At 34.4% G+C, this 17,649-nt stretch overlaps 1 protein-coding gene across 1 annotated transcript in view; it reads left to right on the top strand.

Moving 5' to 3' along the window:
• The first annotated feature begins 5,690 nt into the window (after positions 1-5,690).
• LOC120317410 (ankyrin repeat domain-containing protein 31-like) overlaps positions 5,691-17,649 on the top strand; it is a 30,178-nt gene continuing 18,219 nt past the window's right edge. Inside the window, exons 1-6 of the mRNA XM_039364029.1 lie at positions 5,691-5,892; positions 8,358-8,428; positions 10,590-10,663; positions 11,947-11,993; positions 13,584-13,675; positions 14,452-14,498. Coding sequence (XP_039219963.1) covers positions 5,789-5,892; positions 8,358-8,428; positions 10,590-10,663; positions 11,947-11,993; positions 13,584-13,675; positions 14,452-14,498 — 435 coding nt within the window. The 5' untranslated portion in view covers positions 5,691-5,788. The remainder of the gene's footprint in view (positions 5,893-8,357; positions 8,429-10,589; positions 10,664-11,946; positions 11,994-13,583; positions 13,676-14,451; positions 14,499-17,649) is intronic.

Below are 17,649 nucleotides of genomic sequence, written 5' to 3'. Positions count from 1 at the left end.
CACACATCAAAAATGAAATTTAGTTGCCCGCTTTCAAAAGTGAAACACATGACATACACCTAAATATACTATGAACAACATATATATAGATCCACATCCCTATATATACGTAGCAAATAAATATTAAATATTGTCCAGCTTGAATATATAACGGAAGGAGGAAGCTTGAGAGTTCGCAAGGAACTACTTCTCAAAATACTTGCGTGACTTAACTGGCCTAAAACAGATCTTTCTGAGAATCTGAATAGCAACCCCCAAGTTTCTTATTGTTATTAAGCCTTTGCCACTGTATTAGCATAAAGCTTTGGACCATAAAATAGCCTCAGATTAATGTCCTATGTGAATAAAGGAAATTGGATTAACTAATTTTTTAAAAAATAATCATAGGTAGGCATGTTGTACAGCTACAGATAAAATGTGCAATCAACAGAATCTTATATTTTTCCCTCAGTATCCCCCAATCCCATTTTCTAATTTTTCTTTGTTGTTTCTGTGGGTTAAATGATAGAGTGGAGATTTCTTGGGCCATGGACTTGGTGTACAATAATTGAAGTACGAGTAGGAGACCAAAGGACTCAAAATCATGTCAATATGATGGCCACAGGAGAATTAATGCAATTAATATTATTTTTGCAATGTTTAAAAAAATGCTGTAAAGCAAAACTATTTTTTTTCACAATTTCGCTCACTCCCTCTCCCCTATTTTTATCTGACTGTATTTCTATTACTCACTGATAACAAGATATTGTCTAGTAGCTAATAATTTGAAACTTGGAGGATTCCTCCATATAGAAGAGTTAGTTATGTACGAGAACTATTTCCAGTTCTGTTGGGAAGCAAAAATGATCTTAGAAGTTCTCTTTAAAAAAATCTATCAAATAAATTTAATAGATAATTATCATAACAATAATAATACCTCTTCATAGCTACTTCCTTGTCATGGAGAAGAGGCCTGCAATGTTCTGCTGAGATTGAAAGCTATGGTGGTGGTAATGTATTCTGCCAGTAGTGTATTCTACCAGAAGGGTCACCCCACCAGACAGGTTTTAGGTTTTAGACAGGAAGAGCCAGAATACCAATTCATTGAATATGATGAGAAAACAGAAAAAGAGTCCCATACTGTCATCTCTTGGGACATGGAGTACCATGTCAGATGTTAGAGTTCCTGGGCATCTGTTGACAAGTAGGCAACAGGACTCAGGAGCTATGGCTGGGCAATCAAGACTTAGCCCTGTGGGACTTCTGGAAGGACAACCACAAGCAAGACAAAAAAGTCTCTTCGAAAATTGCACCATTATGGCCTGATATTATAAATTAGAATGACAAAGTGCAGCTACTTAAAGTGAATGTTTGAAAATTGGAAAAGAATTTGTCCAGACTCAAATATGACTGAAAAACAACTAACAGTTCAAGGGACACTCATTGCCAGAAATGAACTATTCAGAGAAGACGAACTGAAAGAGATTCAGAAAAACTGTGAAGCTGAAAGACCCAAAACAATAGTAGAAGAAATTCAGATAACAATAGAATAACAGAATTGGAAGAGACCTTGGAGGTCTTCTAGTCCAACCCCGTTCCGACAGGAAATCCTATATCATTTCAGACAAATGGTTGTCTAATCTCTTCTTAAAAACTTCCAGTTAGACCACCTACAACAGTGATGGTGAACCTTTTAGAGACCAAGTGCCCAAACTTCAACCCAAAACCCACTTATGTATCGCTGGGTGCTGGGTGGGCGTGGTTGTCAGGTGGGTGTGGCCTGCTGGGTGGGCGTGGCTACAGTGGTCATGGCAGATGGGCAGGCGTGGCCAACTTGATGTTGCTCCTGGGGAGGGACACCTGTGGGGGCCGGGCAGGGTTGGGGTAGATCCAGGGGGTCTCTGGAGGGTGAGGCGGTGGGCAGGAGGCTGGTCCTGCGGGGTAGGCGAGGCAAGGCGAGGCAGGGCGGGGGTGCCATTGTCACACGGCGAGGCAGGGGCCTGGCACCATCAGCACACAGAGGTCAGCAAGCGCATGGGTGCTGGGATGCATCCAGCCACATAGGACCTCGGCAAGTTAGTGGGTGGCTGGTTGAAGAGGACAGTTGCCATCTCCAGGGCCTGGCGCGGGTGCCCACAGAGAGGGCTCTGAATGCCACCTCTGGCACACGTGCCATAGGTTCGCCACCACTGACCTACAACTTCTGGAGGCAAGTCATTCTACTGATTAATTGTTCTAACTGTTGGGAAATTTCTCCTTAGTTCTAAGTTCTTATTTCTTGTATATCCCAATTGGAAATATAAAGAAGACAACTGATACAAATTACACAAATGATAACTTAAAAGAAGTAATAACAGAACCAGTACAAGATAGCACTGAAAAAAACCTATGAATTAATCCTCCAACAAGAAGAATTAAACACAGAGTATATGCAAAATTTCCAGTAGAAATATAAAGACTGCCAGCATAGAAAGTAGTGCCCCAAAAGACTGTCACCTATAATAATGTGAACAAGGTGCTTTGAAAGATTAAAATAACACCTATTGAACAGACTAATCACCTTACCTACAGTACAGCAAATGGTGGTTACACAAGAACAAGTATCAAAATTAGAAAGTTAAATGCAAATCATATTCAGTCCCAAAGTGAAAATATGACTGTAGGCCAAGACAAAGAAATTAAGATCAGATTCAGGCAATTTAAAAAACATGACAAAAAAATTTGAAAAATATAAGGATCAGGACAAGCCTAATTAAAACATGTTTGGCTTAGCTTTGGAAGCTTTGGAAATCATAAAAATAAATAAAAGCAATGTGGGAAAATTCCATGCTACGAGATACGAAGCATCCATTTAAGCAAAATCAGCTATTTCAATCAGATCAGAATGATTCTACTAATGCAGGGGTCCCCAATCCGCAGTCCGTGAACCGGTACCAGGTCATGGCATGCCAGCAATCGGTCTGCACAAACAAGCAAAGCCCCATTCGTGGGATGCAGGCAGCACACTCTCCGGTCTGGGATAAGATTAAATTGTTGCACATTAGGCTAACATGGTGCCAGATCTTTTTAAAAAATGTTTTAATCTGTTTAGTTTTATAGCTTTAGTATGATTTTATATATTGTTTTAACTTAATTGTGGGAGCCACCCACAATTAGCTAGAAGATGGGTGTCTATATAAATGCTTTAATATCACTTTGGATAACAAGATGAGTGGCATATAAATGTAATAATAAATAAATAAATAAAATTATATCCTTTCAAAAAACCAGGGAGCAATGTTCTCTTTTAATCAGCTGAGACATGTAACTTCTAGGTATGTTCTTTCATAAATATTACAGATAACAGAAAATAACTCAGGGCCTCATGTGGGTCACAGACTATGAGATGAAGCCTTTATTTTTATGTATGTATATTTGTGCATGTATAAATATTCAGAATGTTCTACAGAATTTAAAACTACAGGAACATAATAAAGAGAAAATTAAAAAAGAGAAAAAGATATGAAAAGACAAAAAAAGTGAAAAACGATAAAAGTCAAAGAAAAAAATATAAAGAAGCAAGTTCTAACAGTCTTAGTACGTCATACATTTATTTGTGTCTCTTACCATCCTCTACCTGATCTATAAAAACTTGTGAGAACTGACTCATCCATGTGGCAGGAGTCATCTGTGTCAATTAGTAGTCACTTAGAAACATGAGATTTTGATTTTATATGACAAATAATAGTTGCAAATCTATACTTCCCCCCTTTATTGTTGTTATAATTTTGCTTTCTGCTTCTTTTTGGAAACTACTTTTGCTGGTTTTCTTTTACAGTACTAATTTCAAATAGATCTGTTTCTGTCGCACAGACTTGCTTCAAAGTCATCAGACTTTTCTGACTCCTATTTGTAAAGATCCAATATTCTTTGTGAATAATTACTAAAGACACAAGCAGGTAGTAAGTGGTATCACAATCAAGGAAGGACAAGACAAACAGGGACAGTTTGCCTTCTTTTCTCTCTTGAAAAAGTGAAAGGAACAGATAATATTTGTTACAAAAGCTTAACTAAAAATTTGGTTAAGGCTTTCAATTTTAGTCTGAGGCTTATAGGGAATTAGATTGAGGACTGTATTACTCTTTGGGGACCACAAATTGGTTTATCTTCTGGACTTTGTTGTTTATCTTCTGGACTTTGTTGTTAGTATCTCAACATTGTTTCACGCCAGGTAATTAGCGGGAATAATATAAAACAGCAGATATTATTTCTATTTTAGTCTTGTGTTATTAATACTATAATTTCACTAGTCTTAAATGCAACTGAGAAATAATGCATTGGCCGCTTTGCAACATTCCCTCATGAAAATTATTCATTTTGCTGGATGGTAAGAAATCACCAATCATTTTAATTAAAAATATGGAAGAAACAGGACTATATGCTATTCTTTTATTTCCTATGAACATTTGGTTCATGCTGTTTGATTGGTAGCAGATAGATGACTATAGGCTGGGAAGTGGAAGCTATGTTGGGATAGAAATATCTTAAACCAACAATTTATTATCTTTTTAGATATCTGTATAGATCATAAGTACAGGTAGTCCTCAATGTATTAAGCCCAAAATTTATATTGTTAAGACATTTGTTAAGTGAGTTTTGTCCCATTTTACAATCTTTCTTGCCACATTTGTTAATTCAATCACTGAAGTTATTAAGTTAGTAACACAATTGTTAAGTGACAGTCTTCCCATTAACTTTGCTTGTCAGGTCATAAAAGTTGATCACATGACCCTGGGACACTGCAACTGTCATAAATATGAACCATTTGCCAAGCATCCAAATTTTGATCATGTGACCGTGGGGATGCTGCAATGGTCATAAGTGTGAAAAACGGTCGTAAGTCTTTTTCAGTGCCATTGTAATGTTGAATCATCACTAAACAAATTGCTGTTAAGTCGAGGATTACCTGTACAGGACTTGTATATCGTAAGTATAAAATGATGTCTTTGACCCTCTACAAATTGAATTGTGCTTGAACAATTAAACAATAAAGAACTGAACAATAAAAACTGAACAATTTTTAAAGTTATGCATAGGACTGATAGTACTGTTGTCCTCTCCCCCTTTTATTGGAGCTCTTGTTTTAAAAACTGCTGGCATCTATAGAGGCATAACCAGTGCAATATTGCAAGACATAAAAACTGGGGGAAGAGGATAGGGGAGAAAGAGGAACATTATCTTTCCTTGCTTGTAGCTATAAATTTCTTTCCAGAAAAAACAGCGACACCATACCTGATATAGGAATAATAAATACCTCTGCCACAGAAAGAGAAACGATAACCAAACTAAAGAAATATTAACTATACTTCCAATTAAAAAAAGGACAGTGCCTTACAGCTTGTGTGCATTTGCCGGGTATTTAACTGCGTCAACATAAACTTAAAAGGAGCATATTTCCGTGGAAAAAAAGGACTCAATCCCTGTCGATCCCAATCGCTTTCGAGGTAGGCCTAGTCTAGTGGCAGCACCTGGAGCAGGTGGTTCTAACTTCGAGATTTTGGACCGAGTTTCTTCTTTCTCTTCTGCCCAACCAATTGGCAATCGTAACCGCTTTTCTGGTGGCCTGCCAAGTCCTCCAGGTTCCCATGTTTTGCCCCAATTCGCACGGGGGGGGGGCGGGCGAACTCCCACAATGCACCGGGCTTCTGCCGCTATTTTTTTTGAGGGGGAAAGCGAAGAGTCGTCTCAGGGACTGAGATCTGGGGTTCGGGGTAAAGGTTTCATAAGAGCGAAGAGAAAACCTTGAACTGACAGGAGTGTGGGGAACGGTATGATGGAAGGGAGCGAAGTGTTCGATACAGATAGCGATGAGACGATAGTTGAGGGGTCCGTGGTTGAGAGCGACCTGGAAGAAAAAGAGTTTCGTGCGGAAAGGTGACAGTGGCTCACGTGGGGGTGTAGGTGTGAAAGGTGTCTGCAAAAGCACTTTGCCCGGACTTCATTCTTTACATTAACGTTCCTCAACTTGGTGCCTCTTTTACGCTGGCCTCCATCATTCCCGGGAAAGTGAGGGAGATTTTGGCTTTAGTCGATGGACGTTGTACATCAAATGGTGGAACGGCTGCATTACTCTTTGAGGCGAGCTGCCAAATATTCTTAATATTTGCAGCCCTAAACAAGATTATGCACAGTACTTAGTCTCAGGAGAATTGAGGGTTCTGAAGTGTTTTATATCAACGTGTAATAAGAGCCTTTTTGAAGCATTGTGCATACTATAGGTCCTATTTATTCATTTCAGTTTTGATGCTGCTGGACTCCAACACTGGATAGCTGACAATATAAAAGCAGAAAATACAAATAAAATAATGGAAATAACAAAATAGACAAAATATACAGTATCAAATACCTCTATCAAGCTTCTTTTCCATGTTCAAGGTTTTCATAGGCATAGCTAATGTAAACCTTCCTATTTCTTAGTTTACAGGAACAAAGACCAAGTGACTAAGTTCAGGTGCTTAAGTGAATATAAATACAACATCATTGACAATATTCACTATTTTCTACAAGAGATTATGGCAGTGGAATGAGTAGTCTAGACTCTAGAACATTCATTTTTATTTCCTCTCCACTGTATGTTTAAATCTCTAAACAGGAATTTGGTAGTAAAAAATAATGTGTTGTGCTAAGTATAAGAATTATGTATTAACTAATCTAATGGAAACATATAAATATCATTTGCATAGGGGAAACCATGGGGAAGTCAACATGTAAAAATAACAGGTGTAACTTGATGGCTAAAGTCCTCCTTTTTAAAACGCATTATATACATCAGACAAAACAAAAATGTATGGGGTTATCATCTAGTTCGTCTGCCATTTTAATATTATTGATCCCCTCTAAATATCCCTAATTTGTTATTATCCTGATAAGTATAATTAACAGTAGTATCAGGTAATTAATGAGTAAATGTTCTATTAATTTCTTCAGTCTTTTTTACAGAAAGCACAAGATTGTTTTGGTTAAGATATAAATAGATGAAAAAATCTGCTAACTGAAAAGTATAAACAATTTAATTGATGTATGTTTGTGCAATAGGATATCAAGGCGTCCTTATTGACTGCTCTGGTACTCTTACTGTATCCATGGATCTTTTTTAAAGTATAGTTTGCAAACATTCTTTTGAATATTTAAAAATTATAGAGGAAACGTTCATGTATGAGTTCATTAATTAAAAGTATTTATCAGTTGTATTTTGTCTGAGCCAAGACATTTACTTCCTGAGACAGATAAGAAAAAATCTCTCTACCTTCCATCCTGTGTTTTGAAACTAAGCAAGCAAGTTCAGTATAATTCACAAATTGGCAGTTGAATAGTATTGTATCTTTCATTACATTTTTCAGTATAGGCAGTTCTCCAATGCCCTTAAATTGCAAATTCAAAACACCTCTATGCAACAGTATTAGTTTTCCAGCAATTGTATATCTGATATTTTCTAAAACTTATGTCCTGAGCTATCTGTTTTTCAACCAGCTCATTTATTCACAACATGCTTAGCTTAGTTAATGAGAGTGCATAGTCTACTATATTACCTTCTATCCTATGTGTTCTTTTATTATGGCTCTACATTTATCAGAGGCAATTACTATTTCTGTTTAGCACAAAACCTATATTTGTAATCAAGGTTAACTAATTAGAAATGGGGCCACTCTGACTTCAGAATAGTGAAGCCTCATATGAACATGATTAAACATCTGTCCTGTAAGGGAATGTCATCTATAGATCTTTTTAATTGTTTCTTCTCAATGAGAATTGGTAAAAACTGGAGCTAACAGAGACAGCTGTAATTAGTAATAGCCTTATGAAATATTGTAGTTAATAGTTGCCTCTATGATATATAGTAGAAGGCTCTGTGGTATATATTTTGAAAGATACACTTTCTACAAAGAATTTTTGAATGCCCAAATAAGGACTATAGCCCTTGAAAACTAGGAAAAACTGGAGTTACCAGAGATAAGTTGTAGTTAGTAATAGCTTTTGCTGTCAAGATTTATAACAGAGTTCAGTACTAAATCACAGCTGTCCAGATGCTGCCTTTAATTCATCATTTGGCTTAACTTGGCATAAGTTTCTCAGATATTCTGCTATATTAGAATATTTACTGTACATAATGATATCTTAAATATAACAATTGCTTTCCTTGTACAAGGAAAGGAAGTCAGAATCTTCTGCATTTTTTACTTAATAGATACTTGGTCAGTCTCATGTAGTTTGAGATATAGCTGAGATATATTTACATAATAGTTCTCTCTGTCTTGGGAATCTCTGGTTTCTGCATTGCCAACCTCAGTCCTTATATATGTGAGACAAACTAAAACTAAGATGTGTTCTATATTTTTTAGACTCTCTTTAGTGGATAAAGACATGGTATGGGAAAACAGCATTACTTCAGAAGTAGCTAATACATATGGAGGTAAGAAGAGATTTTTTTTCTCTTTTATATTTTATGAAAAGAAAAACATACAAAATTAATAAAAATACAAAAAATAAAATTAAAACAAACAACAGGCAGAAAGTAATACGTATTAAAATAAATCAATATACAATGAAAGTTAAGTCTAATAAAAATAAAATATTTTTACTAAAATATTTAAAAATAGTTTTATCACAGAAATTGTCCTCACCGATTTCTTCAATCTTAACATATCATTTTAAGCTTCATTCCATATCTTAACATCATTATTTTAAAATAACATATAATTCACATATATCATGGTGATACCCAGATATTTTACTTTTTTCTCAATCATAAAACCTGTTGTCTTCATCAATTCTGTTTGATTTTCTTTTTGCTATTTTTGGTTAATATCATTTAAAAACCTGCTAGTGTACCAAATTCTTTTAATTTTCCTATTAATGTCTGTCTTCCCTTTAATGGATCCTCCAGATCACTAAATCAAGTCATCAGCAAATGCCCTTAACCTATAAGGTTCTTTTTCTATCTATCTATCTTACAAGGTTATCTCCATTGACAATTATTTGTGCTTTTTGTGAAGTATAAACCAATTTTACATATTTTATAATATTTTCTTCAAAATTCATATCTTCCAAACCTATTATCAACAGCTTTCCCTGCATCTAAGAAAATCAGTGGGACTATTTTCCGTCTGTCAGCCAGAATATGATGTCAGCTGACAGTTTCTTTTTACAGAAAAAACTCAAATCTTCTTCTTCCTTAGATATTAATACTATATTAGTCTCTTTGCAGCTGTTTGGTATGTAAAACAGAATTCATAGTATTTTGTAAAGATTGCAATAAAGTTCATCTTCAAAGCATTTATGGTAAGCTAGTAAGCACCTTTCTTGCTTTAGTCTTCTTTTATAGTTTCACAAACTTTCCTTATTGTTATGGGTCCATTCATAACCTCTTTCTATTTCTCTATAATTTTTAGTAAATATTGTTCCTTTAAATATTATTTCTTTTCTCCAGGAAAATTTCTTGTGCTTTATCCATTTTGCATAATGTTGATGAAATACATTTTGCATATCCACACTATCTGTTGTTACAGTATCTCCTTGTAATTTCAGTATTTACTTTTTTTTGTAATTTGCATGCCAACCATTTACTTGTTTTTTTGCAAACTCATATTTTTTATTTTTGCATAATTCATCTTTCATTTCTCTTAGGATCCTTTAATATAGCTAATTGTTACTATATATTCTAATTTGTTGAAAAAATATTTACTTTTCTAGAAACATCTTTAATTCCTTTTCTTTTTTATGTTTCTATTTAGTAGCTTGGTTTTCTCTTGCCTCTTTTTTGAGTTCTTTAAACAGATTTATAAGAAATTGAAAAAAGAAGTTATGGGATTGTGAGAGCCCTAGGTATTAACTTAGGATTTCCTATATAAAAATTTGATCATTCTTATCAGATGTCCTCATCATTTTTTCAAAAATGTGCATTTTTTCCTCTTTCTGCAGTGTAGACAAGCTTTGTGGATTTAATGAGGCAAAGGTAACCTTTTTCAATGATATGTGCCATAAGCAGTATGTAGATACAGATGCATGTATATGGCAAGATTTTTTCTGTCTTGTTTCAATGAAGCAGTTTATTCTTGCATCAAATATCCCTTTGACTGGTCTCCTCTCCATAATAACGAAATACATTTATGCATCAGAAAGCTCTTTAGGGCTGCAATTTTATGCACATTTCATTGAATGTAAGTCCCATTAAAAAGAAGAATTTACTTATGAAGGCATACATAACATCATATAATGCAACCAGAAATTTAAAACCTGCTTTATATATCCAAAATAAACTCCAGAGTTGCTGTGAATATGGTAACATATACATACAATCTATTATTCTTATTAAATTCTTAACTATGTGTATTGGTATTAACAATGCTGTATTGTAAAGATATACAAAGTGATTAAAGTGTAACATCTGTTCTATTTATTTTATTTAATCAATTTATATAGCTATCTTGCATCTGTTTATTATGTCAAAATGAGGGTGACAGAGATAATAGTCATAATTGATTGAAAACTTTTTCAGGTTGTTAGAATGATAAGTTATTGATTTATGTGACTGTTACCATGCTTCTATTAATTATTTTCATCTCTAATAATAGAAATGCTTTCCCCAAACATTCCGTTTAATTGCATCAAATTCCATGCCCATAAACAACTGGGACTATTTAATATGGTATGTAATTGCTCAGATTTGTTGTGATGATTAATATTCAAATAATATTTAAAAGTCTTGAGCTTAAAAATGATTTTTATCTAGTATTAGGTAGGAATAATGAGCAGTGATACAAAATGGATGCATTGTAGGATCTTGAATGGTAAGAGTGTTTAGAAAATTCCCTATATTAAATATAGAGCTAAAAGTACAGTAATTTAATGAGGTGTTTAATTTCTTATCTTGCCTCCAATGCTGTGATAGAACTGGTCATCTTACTGATGAAGGGGAAAAAGATTATTTCCATGTATTATGACCTTATATTTTTAGTAGCTTTAGAATGGGAAAGTGTTCACAATGAACAGAGCATTCCACAGAATGTCTTTGGAAGGATAGAAAAAAACTGTAGTACAGAGGTTAACCATATTTTTTTTCATCAAACATATGGCATGAAAGAGATGCTTAAATACATTCATACACAAATAAAAAAGGTTGCAGTGCATCAAAAGAATCTGCCTGTTTTATGAGCAAAATGAGTTTGCTGAATGTTAATCCTTATTATAGCAATATGTAAAATGTGGACTTTATTATTTCCAACAAAACTTTTAAAAACTTTATTTTCCTTATTTTTATTACTATTCCATTATTAGGCAGTTGTGTATTTTGCTAAAACAAGTAAAAGCTAGCTTTAATATTTCCTTAGTTTAAATATACTTATATATAATTTTATCAGGTTAAATTAAATTAATTAAACAAGGAATAAAATATTACAAAACATGCTATAAATGTTATATGTGTTACACTGAGGAAAAATACAAAGATTTTGTTCAATAAAAGTTAATAATATAACTACACAGGTACATAAAATAGCCACATAAAGATATCTATTTTTGAAAAATAGAAACATTAGTGCACTGAAGATATAATTATACGAAGTATAAATATGGATATTTAATATTATCAATATGAGATAATATAATTTTTCATATTAGACTCTATAAGTGTGGCTTAGCTGGGAATGAATTTTTGGAGAAGCCTGGATCCTGAGTTTTTTAGAAAATACGTATATAATTGCATGACTTATTTTAACACTAAATTTTAGACAAGGTATCAACTTATATTGCAAATATTATATCCTATGAAATATGCAGTTCAATTACTATTTGTACTAAAGTTGAAAAATAAAGTAACTGGAATACCTTTCACTGGTTTCAGTATAACTTAGTGTTATATAAATGTCCATGGGATTAATTGTTAATTATTATTTATTGTTTTCTGAACCAAATTGTTTTTTTTTCTTCCAGCCATATCAACAGATTAATGAAATGGAAGAATCTCAATCTCTGCTCCCGTAAATACAATATCTCTGAGAACTATAACTGATTTTGCAAGTGCTAAGTTGCTACCTATATTGTTAATGGGTTGCAGCATCCAGCTGAGAAGTAGTACCATTGATCTCTGTCTCTCTCTGTTCCTCTTTGTATATAGAATTTATAGTATGTTCTCACTGATATAAGAATGGAGGGGGAGCTGTTCTGGCTTAAATACATCTTCAACCATAGATTCTAATGTGACATGCCGTGCTTTATATCATGGAGCACTAAACGTTATAATAAATTTAATATAAACAACAGGTGTACGTATGTCCATGCATTCTTATATTCAAATCTTCTGTATCTGGAGGTAGGGACAGTATCTAGAGGACAATACCAGATATGTTTTAAAGTGGATGTAGAAGATAAAAGGGCTGGAAGTTCCCATGACCCATAACATGTCATAAACTCAACTCAGTAACTTCCCTTTTTCCCTTTTCCTTCCCCCCTTTTTTTCTTTTCCCTTTTTTCCCCTTTTCGTTCTTCATTTATTGCTTGATCCTGCCTGCTTATATTTGAATGCAACCCGATGTAATTTTAAACTTCCCCTGAAAAAAAGTCAGTTTTACCTATCAGACACCAAAAGCTTGCTGGAGAAGCCAGGTCTTAATTCCTTTTTGAAAACTCAAAATGGTGGGACCTATCTGATCTCAAGGAGAATGTTATTCTAGGGAAAAGAAGCTATGGTTGAGAAGGCCTGACTGCAAATGAGAGCTCGAATGAGGAAACACTCTTTTTAAAGAACAAGAAAAACTTGCTGAAAATCGATGTTCCTAAAGATACTCCAGCCTTGAGCCATGAACTGCTTTATTTGCTTTTCTGATATATTATAGAGATACAGATGTAGAAAAAGAGAAATCATTCATCCCTACAGTTATATGACATTTCTTAATATTTCATCTATGCAGATTTCTATCAAGAAATATTTCAGTGGTAGGGAAGAAATAGTGCAGTCATTTCAATGGATGGGTAATTCAGAATTCCTATCTTGTAGGAATTAAATCAATTAGGGTTGTTAGTTAAGGATGGCCTGTATGTGATTCCTTTCCTTATTCAGTGTTGCTTTTGGATGATCTTTATTTGATGTATTTGATTGCTTGAATCAAAATTATAGGAAAAGATTTGAATTAGGTCTGAGGTCCATCTTAGGTAGAGTTCTATGTTACACATTATGTAACCAAATATATCTGGGCACAAACTGCAGTTACTGTCTTTCACTCCTGCCCTTCAGCAGCTGCTATGTAGTCTGATTTTAATAAAATAAAAGTGAAACCAGAAGCTTCTGAGAAGTTGATAAGCAGATCAGGAAAACAATAAGTGTTGATATTTTTCTCCACATTATCTTGTATTTAGAAGTTGGCTACCATTGGTCATGGAATTTTAATGAGTAGACATGGCTTAATTTGATAATGGGGAAAATGTGCTGACATTAAGAAAACAAATGCAGTATCTCCTGTAGATATATAATTAACTCCACTCTTTATATAATTATATATAAACTCTTGAGTTTTAAGACCTAAATCATCGCAACATTTAATTTACTTTAATCAGAATATTTTTTTATCTAGGATTGAGATAAAAAGTGCTGTCAATGCCACAAATATTGGTCAACTTGATTGTGTATCAGCAGCAACTGTATATGGAGAATATAAATGCATTGGTATGTTTTACAATGAAGTTTAACATGGATGGCTGTAGGTATTATGTATACACAGAAATTATATAAAAGTGGAAATGTGTATTTGAACTATGTTTTATTTATTTATAAAATTTATTTGCCTCCCATCTCATATCCAATGACTCTGGGTGGCATACAAAATTAAAAACATTAAAATAATCCATTATAAAAACACATCAAATGAAAACATTAACAGATAAACTCAAAGAAGCCAGATGGCAAAGAAAAGCTGGCTGGGTGGGGGGAGATGGCATTGAATTTTAACTACCGATAGTCAACCTCCAGTATAAAGATCCCCCATTGGATCCCCAAGCCATCTGGCAGAGGCAGGTGTTGAGGTGCTTTTAAAACATCAGAAGAATGGGAGCCAGTCTCACCTCGAGTATGTTCCAGGGGGCAAGAGCCACGGCAGACGAAGCTGTTCTCCAGGATTCTACCAGCTGAAATTCCTTGGCTGACAGGATCTGCAATATGCTCCCTCTGTTCTTTTGACAGTTGATATTTTAGAAATTGTGTTATAGATGGTATTCAGAAGATTAAAAACTTGTATTATATATTAAATTAAAATTATATATGCAGAAAGATCTTATATTATAGTTGGATTTAAATTTCCTGAGTTAAAGAAACAGTGGATAATAATGCAGAAAGTAAATATAAATCTTAGCTTTTAAAAATGTTTTAAAAATAAATATAATGATAAAATCTAAAATATTCTTACTCAGAAAACTTTAAAGTATTCTTGTTTGTTATTATTCTAGGTTTAGAATCTAAAGTGCCTGGAGTTCTCGAGATGTCACACCAAAATGTAGGTCTGTTAATGGTTCTCTGCTTGTAAATAAGTAGTTACATTTGCATTGTTCAACTTAAGATTTATAAGTTAGTACAAATCTTTAGTTGAAGAATGATATTGTTGCACAGATCACGGGCAGCCTATAAGTCACATACTAACATAGTGCCTACTGTAGTAAAATAGAATTTTACTTTTGAAGCAATGCTTTGAAAAATAAGTACAGGCACGATTTCGAAGAGGCAGAGGAACTAGAGATCAAATTGCCAATATACGCTGGAACATGGAGAAAGCTAGGAAGTTCCAGAAAAAGATCTACTTCTGCTTCATTGACTATGCTAAAGCCTTTGATCACAACAAATTGTGGCAAGTACTTAAAGAGATGGGAATACCAGATCATCTTATTTGTCTCTTGAGAATCCTATATGTAGATCAAGAAGCAACAGTGAGAACTGGACATGGAACCACTGATTGGTTCAAAATTGGGAAAGGAGTCCGGCAAGGCTGTATTCTGTCTCCCTGACTATTGAACTTATATGCAAAGCACTTCATGAGAAAGGCAGGGCTTGATGAATCAAAAGTTGGAATTAAGATTGCCGGGAGAAATATCAACAGCCTAAGATATGCAGATGATACCACTCTAATGCCAAAAAGTGAAGAGGAACTAAAGAGCATCTTGATGCGGGTGAAGAAGGAGAGTGCAAAAGTTGGCTTGAAATTCAACATCAAGAAAACCAAGATCATGGCATCTGGCCCTCTCAATTCCTGGCAAATAGATGGGGAAGAAATGGAAGTAGTGACAGATTTTATCTTCCTGGGCTCCAAGATTACTGCAGATGGGGACAGCAGCTAAGAAATTAAAAGACGCTCCTGGGGAAGAAAGCTATGGCAAATCCAGACAGCATACTAAAAAGCAGCAACATCACCCTGCCAACAAAAGTACATATAGTCAAGGCCATGGTTTTCCCAGTTGCAATGTATGGATGTAAAAGTTGGACCATAAGAAATGCTGAGCGCCAAAGAACTGAGGCCTTTGAACTATGGTGCTGGAGAAGACTCCTGCGAGTCCCCTGGACTGCAAGGTGATCAAACCGGTCAGTCTTAAAGGAGATCAACCCTAACTGCTCCTTAGAAGGCCAGATCCTGAAGTTGAAACTCAAATACTTTGGCCACCTAATGAGAAGGAAGGATTGACTGGAGAAGAGCCTAATGCTGGGAAAGATTGAGGGCAATAGAAGAATGAGACAACAGAGAATGAGGTGGCTGGATGGAGTCACTGAAGCAATAGGCGTGAGCTTAAATGGACTCCAGAAGATGGTAGAAGACAGGAAGGCTTGGAGGAACATTGTCCATGGGGTCGCGATTAGTCGGACACGATTTCGCAACTAACAACAAAAATTGTAACACATTGGACCCATCAATGACCCATGTGGCCATTAAAATAAATTCATGCAATTTTCTTCAACCCTTCCATTACTCTTTATACTGGACTAGTATAAAAACCTACAACAGATATCATTATCCAAAGTTTGTGCTGTGATCAAAATATTAAAGATGCCATGCTTATGGATATAATACAAAATATTTACAATGCTTTCTAAGTGAATAACCCAGCTAATACTATGATTTCAGCACAACGAACTTTGGAAATATTAATTGGAAATACATCAATTAATAGAGTTACAATGTAAATTATAGCTGTTACTACAACTTTTTAAAATCTAGGCACTGTTACCAAACAGCTATTTTAGGGCAATCTACAAACAACAATTTTGGTTCCATAGGGTAAAAATTGTGAAAAAAGCAGAAATCTAGTGAAGGAATTTTTCAAATCCAGAGTATTTAAGATTACTTAATCAACTCATACTTAACAGATTTGAGATTTTCACCTGAAGAAATACAATGCACAATAAGATTCATCCCCCTTCCCTTAAAGTCCAAGAATAAAAGTATTTTTTTTAAATGTATAAGACAGTGATTTTATGTGTCATACTGTTATTCTAGAAGACATTAAAGAAAAAAGGAGTATGGCTGTTTGCAGACATTCACAACTGCTGTCACATGTCTTCAAAATATCCATCAAAAAAGTACTAGAACAAAAATTCTTCTGCTAAAATGGACAGTAAAACAAACTGGATTTTTGAGGTTTCATATATTGCTATTTAAAGAATACCCAGATTTTTATTCCTAACTTTTAGTGCATGCTCCCTATTTTTTTCCCCCAGAACTCTGGCATAGTTCAATATAATAAAGGGGCATTAGATGCTTTACTCTATTTGGAATTATATACTTTAATTAATTAAATATTGATATTACAGAACTAGATACACTTATCAAGCTGCCTTATGAGATATCACTCTCTTTACAATTAATTACATTAAGAATGAAATTATTATTTTTGTATATATGGTGGATGAATTATATTTGTCCATAATTTCTCAGACAAGTCAATTAAGGATCATAAATAGAAACTACTGAAAATTTTAGGTCATTGTGTTGCGGCAGCAAAAAACATTTTGTAAAAAAGCATCTTTAATTATCATTAATTAACTTGTATTGAGAAATATGAGTGTGTTCAAAATGGTTGTAATAAAAATGATAAAATACCAAAAGGTATAATTAAAGTTACATTAAAAAGGACTTTCGGTTTTGCCCTGTAGCGATCCGCCCGAGGGATCGTGGCTGATTTCACCCCCCAGGGGACCCTAAATGAGTCAAAAGTTGCCCTGGAAAGGTGACAAAAAAGGAGGGGCTTCTTTGGGGGAAGTCCTCCAACCCAACAGGAGAAGGCTAGCTGTACCTCAGTGTCTAGCCCAAGCTACAAGCAGTCCAAAAGTATGAACCAGAACAATGGTGAACAGCGTGCTTAAAACTGGGTGAGAATATTGATCTTCTCTCTTCTATTTTGTAACTGATTCCCTGGAAAAAAAATCCACAAAGCAAGAAATCCTCTGAAAGTGGATTAACTTCTAAAGGGGAAAAATATACTGAAATGAAATTAATAACACTATAGTCTGGATAAATCTGAAAATTAAGAAAACTGTTAAGATTTTACCCCCTAAAGAGTTTCGATGAATTTGTAAAAAATAAAACAATTTTTTTGTTTGAAAAAGTTGGAAAATAAATAACTACTGACATCTAGTAGAGAATCAGAGCATAGAACAACAGC

Source organism: Crotalus tigris, unplaced genomic scaffold (assembly GCF_016545835.1).
Source record: "Crotalus tigris isolate CLP2741 ecotype Arizona unplaced genomic scaffold, ASM1654583v1 scf7180000019642.961951, whole genome shotgun sequence".
In the NCBI taxonomy this organism is placed as follows: Eukaryota; Metazoa; Chordata; class Lepidosauria; order Squamata; family Viperidae; genus Crotalus; species Crotalus tigris.
Note: the sequence above shows the minus strand (reverse complement) of the source record. Positions and strands in the feature narration are given on the sequence as shown.